At 35.0% G+C, this 7,339-nt stretch overlaps 1 protein-coding gene across 1 annotated transcript in view; it reads left to right on the plus strand.

Moving 5' to 3' along the window:
- The window catches only part of ANO3 (anoctamin 3), a 460,052-nt gene extending 453,543 nt beyond the window's left edge, over window positions 1-6,509 (plus strand). Inside the window, exon 27 of the mRNA XM_069553832.1 lies at window positions 3,273-6,509. Coding sequence (XP_069409933.1) covers window positions 3,273-3,455 — 183 coding nt within the window. The 3' untranslated portion in view covers window positions 3,456-6,509. The remainder of the gene's footprint in view (window positions 1-3,272) is intronic.
- The last annotated feature ends 830 nt before the right edge of the window (window positions 6,510-7,339 follow it).

Raw genomic sequence — 7,339 nt, forward strand, 5'->3', positions numbered from 1 at the left:
ACCTATTAGTCTTACCTGTAAGCAGATAATGTTCGTTTTGATGTAGTCAAGCCCATAATTGTTTACTTTTCATGGTGTGTGCTTATTCTGTATTGCTTATTTAGGACACTTTCCTTACCTACAATTCAAAAAGGTATTCTACTACATTTTACTATTAACTCTATAGTCTTACCTATCACATGTCTTTAAGATACCTGGAGTTCTTATAGAGTCTGAAAGAAAAAGTTATTTTTTTATTCTCCATATAGTAAAATAATTTTTGCACTGCGATTTACTAAATAATCTATTTTCTATCCACTGACTTGTAAAACCATCTCTGTTATATTTCAAGCATTTCAAGCTCCTATATTGTCACAGGTATATCTCTGATCTCAGTATTTTGAGTTATCACTCTGTCTGTAACTGGATCACTATTGCACTATATAAATGCAATATTTAAATATTTCATATCTGATAAAGTAAGTGACCTTCCATTCCTGCCACATTTTCTCTTAATTTAAAAAATTTTCATAGCTATTTGGAATTATTAGTCATTCATATAAACTGTTTATCAGGTTCCTTCAAATATTGAGCAAAGACTTTGGTTAGAATTACATTTGTAGAAATCAAATTTTGACTTATTTATAAAATCTCTGTTGTTTCATTAATGAACATGGAATTTATTCAAATTGTTCTATTCCTTTAATAGAGTTTTAAATATTCTTTTGCTATTTTTCCCTTTTAATTTCTATAAAATTTATGGATGTTTTTCATTGCTGCTATGAATACTATCTTAACCTTCCTTACATGATTTGCTTGATTTTTGCTGGAATGCTAATAGTGTTTTTAAGATGATCATACCTCCTTGTTTAAGTTCTAGTATTCTGTCTGGTAAATCTGGTGAATTGTCTTTTCAAATGAAAATACCAGTTGCAAATAACAACAGTTTTGCATCTTGAATTCCAAAGTTTCATTGCTTTTGTTTGCCTTACTCTATAGCTGGAAATGGGATAGGATCCTATTCAATTCAATAGGATGTTGAATAGGAGCAGTGTGAACAACCATGTCTTGTTTCCATCTTCAATGGAAATACTTCTGATTTTTTTAAAGTATATTATCTGCTGTAGATTTTTTAAGATAAACTCTATCACTTTAAGAAAATTGTCATCTGTTACTGGTTGTGACAGTGCCTTGATAAATGGGTATTAAAATCTAACTTAAAAAAGATTTCCTTTTTAGTATTAAGCCATACTTGCATATCAATTTCTGAGAATCAATTTGTAGGTTCATTTATTACTTTTGTATAGGACTTGGAGATCATGGCATCCGATCCCATCACTTCATGTGGAAACAGTGACAGATTGTAATTTTGGGGGGCTCCAAAATCACTGCAGATGGTGATTGCAGCCATGAAATTAAAAGACGCTTCCTCTTTGGAAGAAAAGCTATGACAAACCTAGACAGCGTATTAAAAAGCAGAGACGCCACTTTGCAGGCAAAGGTCCATATAGTCAAAGCTATGGTTTTTCCAGTAGTCATTTACAGATATGAGATTTGGACCATAAAGAAGCCTGAGTGCCAAAGAATTGATGCTTTGGAACTGTAGTGCTGGATAAGACTCCAGAGAGTCCCTTGGACTGCAAGGAGAGCAAACCAGTCAATCCTAAAGGGAATTAACCCTGAATATTCATTGGAAGGACTGATGCTGAAGCTGAAGCTCCAATACTTTGGCTTTTTGAGAAGTGAAGAGCTGACTCACTGGAAAAGACCCTGATGATGGGAAAGACTGAGGGCAACAGAAGAAGAGGGTGGCGGAAGATGAGATGGTTGGATGACATCACCAACTCAATGGACATGAGTTTGAGCAAGCTCCAGGAAATGGTGAAGGACAGGGAAGCCTAGCATGCTGCAGTCCTTAGAGTCACAAAGAGTCAGAAATGACTGAGTGACTGAACCACATAGGACTTGGAGCATATTCCTGCTTACTAATTTAAACTGTAACAAATGTTTCTAATTTTTACTTCTGTGCTCTTGAGTCACACTGCTGGATATTCTGTGCATATCAAGTATTTGGTCAGGAAAGAAACTCTTGATCTGCTTGTCTATGGGAAAGTATGACTTGCATTTCTATGATTTACTATGCAGTGCTATTTCCCTGGACACGTACAGCAAGCCCAGTTAAAAGTACCTTTTTCCTTTCCACAGAGAGATTAAGTCCTAAGTCTTTCAAGTGAATGGGTTCTTTTCTACAGATCATCCTAACTCTATCAGTCAGATTTTTTTTTAATCAATGTGACTCAAGAGCACAGAAGTAAAAATTAGAATCATTTGTTACAATTTAAATTAGTGAATGGGTTCTTTTCTACAGATCATCCTAACTCTATCAATCAGATTATTTTTAACGAGAAATTAAAAGACCTATTATTCACGGGAAAAGAAAAAAGATGCATTTATAATAGTTGAAGGTACTATTTAAGCAGTGTTTATACTGTACCAAGCACACCTTTGAACTTTTCACATATATTTGCTCTTTTAATTCTTATACCAACCTTTAAAAGTTACCAATATTAGCATCATTTTAGAGCTGAGACATCGAGAACATAAGTGATTTGCATAAGGTTACACAGCTAAGAGTGTTGGAGTAAGATTCAAATGCAATTTCATTCAGCATCTGTACTTTTAATCACAGGCATATTACCTTTTGATTTTTGTTCCTGCTTTTTTTAATGCAATACTTTTATCAGTTTATTTTAGTATAATATATTTTATCATAGACTAAATGTTGATAAAGATAAGATTTTTAGAGCAGTTATAATAATATATGATTTTAATAGAGTAGAAATTCTGAAAAATGTGTATGTTGGGGGTTGAGTCCAAACTCAGCTTCACAGCTTCACTGTATTCTGTATGGTTCATACACTGTGTCTTATAACATCTTATAATGCAGGAATTTTCCCTGTGTATGGTCTTTCTTATCCATGTATGACAATGCATATCATAGCAGTATTGCATAGTATATAAAGGTTTTATGGGTGTGCATGTCAGACTCATTCAGTGTTTGTAAGCTGACATCAACACGTTTTTGTTGTAATACTTATTAGATGGAAGGCAATAAATGTATCTCCAATATAGTTTTAGGATATCCCTGAAATATCCCCAAAATATTCTAGGTGGTACATACTGAGTTCTGATGCTTGATTGTAAGGCAAACATAGCATTGTTCGTGACTATTTTGGTTTATAATTAGCATTTCAGAATCGTTGAAAATGTACTTTCTCCTCTTAACCTTTCAGCACCTTGTTTTTGGGATCAAGTCTTTCATCGCATACCTGATTCCGGATGTACCAAAGAACCTATATGACCGAATAAGGCGGGAGAAGTACTTAGTCCAAGAAATGATGTACGAGGCTGAACTAGAACACTTGCAACAGCAGCGGAGAAAAAGTGGTCACCCTGTTCACCATGAATGGCCTTAGTGGATCTGTTGCCCAATGGGGGCAATACTGTTAGTGGACGTGATGGCAAATTATAATTCTAGGTGGGATCTAAGAGGAAGGCATACCTGGCAAACCACATGTATAGTATGATATTTGGAAATATATCACAGCCATCTCTGGATTTGAAATATCCAGTCTTCTAGGGAAGAAGAAAAATGGCTCAAGACCTTAAAAAAAATGCTTAGATTGACATTGCAGGAAGCCAGGGTCTAATTCTCAGAACCAGCCTCAGGGAGTTGTGTGTTTGGAAACCTCCACCTTCCATCAACACAGTATACTAGGGAGGGTGATGATGAGGTTTCTAATGACAGATTTCCATGTAACTGTACACAAGTCAGGCATGACTTAAAATATCATGTGGTCCTCATGTGCACACTAATCTGACTTTGGAACCTTAGGTTGAGTTGAGCTACTTACCAATAAATGACAAATCAGTTATTGTCTTTGCTGCCAGAACTCCGCGTCCCTTCAACTTACTGTTTTATAGGAATTTCCTTTGTTTCTTGCTGGGATTTTTGGATCTGTGTCACAGGAAATTCATATTGTTTTTCACTGACTATGCAGTTGAAGAGTTGCACAACTTCAGTAGTCAAACCAAAAATCTAAGACTCCAAAAAGAACACCATTCATTGAAATAATACTCTATTGCATTGGCCGCATTCAAATCTGTTTTATTATTAGCAGATTCACTTTCACTGCCTTTTTCTCTCCTTTACTAAAGTCCAGTGGAGTCATATTGTTATAAAATATGGATTTTCATTCTCATATCATTTAGAAGATAATGAATCCGTATTTTACTGTGGAAGGCTGTTTTATAGTATACTTAATTTCCACCTCCCTGATTTATTACAGTTCTCACAGAATAACTTGAAATGCTGTAAATATATTGATTTTCCTTGTACTTTTGCACCTTGCAATACGGAACACAAGTAATTAATACAATTCATGCAGCTCTGAGACCAGTTATACAGTATTCCATTGTAGCTTGTTTATTCAGGAAAACAGAAGCCAGATGCTTTGCAACACGTAAGCTTTTCCAACAACGTGCACTCTTGCTCATGAGCTGATGAAAACAATGCATGAATATAAATTTATATTATTTGTAGAATAACACAGTTTTTTGAATTTTACTTTCTCTTCATCACTGAAGGGAGTTTTCTGTTATTTCTTTGGTAGATTGATTTGGTTTATTTTTCAAAACTCAGTAGAAACAAAGTCAAATTGATTGTGAAAGATACTGTTTTTGCTTGTTGTGGAGCTGCTGTTTCTCTGAACTCTGTGAGCATGAATGTTCACAGACTGATGTTGGAGGAAGCATTCAAATAAAGAAAGTCTGGTGGAGGCATAAACTATGGGGGCAGGATGGGAAAAAAGAAAAGAGTTGAATTAAGAAAATATATAGTAGAAATCAAGATACTTTTTCTTGCAAAACAAAGCTAATCTCAATTTTCTTCTTCTGGGAATGGGATGAGGCATGCATAATCGTGGTGGTTGTGGTTCAGTTGCTAAGTCATGCCCAATTTTTGAGACCTCATGGACTGTAGCCTGCCAGGCTTCTCTGTCCATGGGATTCTCCAGGCAAAAATATTGAAGGGGTTTGTCATTTCCTTCTCCATGGGATCTTCCCTACCCAGGGATCGAACCCAAATCTTGCACATTGACAGGCAGACTCTTTATCACTGAGCCACCAGAGAAGCCCGTATGCAATCATGCATTCATAGACATATGTGATTTTTTTGTGTGTTGTTTAAAGGTACAGTTATTTCCAAAATATATAAAGACCAGATTAAACCCAATGGAAATAAAACTACTTTGTATATATGCAAGGGTTTCTCTAGCAAGAAAAATCATAAAGTTTATCTTCACTATTTAAAAAATGTTAACAATGGAAGTGTTTTTTGTTTTGTTTTATGTTAGTTTACCTTCTTTCTCTCCAGAGATAAATAAATCACAGTGATTGGTTGCTTTTTGTCAAAAATACTTACTTCCCTACCTGCCCTCTGATTCTGAGCAAGAGGAAGAACTTCAGACTCTCAAGGGAATTCCATTCAGATTCCAGAGAGGTTTTTTTTTCTGCCACCTGCCTATTCACAGTAACTGATTGTACTAACTGCACAAAGAAACTTTAAATACTTCCATTTTGTAGCATCTACATTTCCTTTTCTTTGTTGGTTAAATGTATACACATGCCTGAGGATAAATACTCTCTATGCTTATTGAAGACATAAATGAACCTGACATTTATGTCCTTTTACAATTAGGGATGCAAGGCAAAGATATTTGCCTTATAGTAAAGAATACAGATAGCTGTGCCCTTGAGAATTTGTCTCTTTCTGTTATTTTTATATAACCATATAAAATCGTATTGATGCCTAGTGGGAATAATATGAAAAGAAAAAGGTATTTTTAATAAAAATTGTAATACATTGATTTAGGAAATGCCTTCTCTGATATTTTTGAAATCGATGGAAAAATAGAGAAACAATGAAAAAATTATCTGAAATTCTCCTTTTGTGAATCAATGCAGTAGAATCTAGTTATATCTTCATCATTGTTGACAGCAAAATATTGACAGCCCCTCACAGTATATAAGTTTTAGACAACTGAGCTTTAGTTGACAGAAATATTTTATATCATGGTTTTCATATGAATACAAATTATTTCTCAAAGATTTGTATAACACACTATTCTCAGGAATTCTGTATTACATGAATGCTGCTTATATATTTTCTTATTCTAAATTGTTGTCTTTTCAAGCAGATAACTAATATATACATATATGTGCATGCTCTCAGCCTTGACAAGTTGCGCCAGGCTGTAGCATTTTCATTGTACAGGGTGTGGAAAATCGCTCTAGGTTATAGCTGAAATTGTTTGCAGTTGTCTGAGTCTGTGCACGCACTTTGAGATAAAATGTGCCTGAGTGACTGCATGAGGAGATACAACTTCTGAATGCTGCATATTCTTCCAAAATGACTCTTAGCACAATCTGTTGTAGAATGCAATAAAAAGCAATCTTTTTCACTCAATAAATTTTCATGTGAGATGGTATTTTTTCTATAATATGCATGTTAATTTAATCCTATTTGTTTTCTAAATTTGAAGCTGGGAATTGTTGAGTGTGTATGGCAAGAGGGGATAGTCTCCAAGGCAATAGTTTCCTTTTCTTTGGGCCCTTCCCCACTCTTGAAAAGTTTTGACTCTTTGTCTTCTAATAAACTCATTGTCATCTTCAAGGCATTTCCTCATACTATAGTGCAGACGGAGTACCACATTGATCCTAATAGTGCTTTGTGTTAGCAAAGATGGGAGAGGAAGCTTGATCTTGTCACACAGAAGCATTTTCTCTTTCTTTTTTTTTTTTTTACACTTGCACTGGCTCTATCAGTCACCATTAAAACCTCCTTAGAACAGGAAGTTTAGCAGAGATTATAATTCATGCCAACGAAGGAGGACAAATTGAGCCTGCTGTCAACAAGAAGCCACCAAATTGCCCATTTTTTTCTCTCAATTTGATGATGCAAATTGAAAATCCAGGTTGTGAAAAGAGTTGCTTAACTGATAAGGCTGACTTGATTAGTCTATCAGTTGGTAACAGGGAGACATAAGCCAAGAGTGTGATGTGTTTGTGTATATGTGTGTGTATGTGTGTGTGAATGGGTGCACTCACACACAGGACTAGGAATTCATTTTATTCTGTAAAAACCAGTGAGCACTTACTCTCTGTGAGATATGCCTAACTCAGTCCTGTTACATTCATCTGATACTTTTATTTTCCCCCAAATCTTAGTATTATAACAAGCTCTGAAAACAATTTTAAGTTTTATCCAGAGCATCAGTGAACCTCTTATATCCTTCCTGTT

The sequence above is a fragment of the Ovis canadensis genome, chromosome 15, assembly GCF_042477335.2.
Source record: "Ovis canadensis isolate MfBH-ARS-UI-01 breed Bighorn chromosome 15, ARS-UI_OviCan_v2, whole genome shotgun sequence".
Classification (NCBI taxonomy): domain Eukaryota; kingdom Metazoa; phylum Chordata; class Mammalia; order Artiodactyla; family Bovidae; genus Ovis; species Ovis canadensis.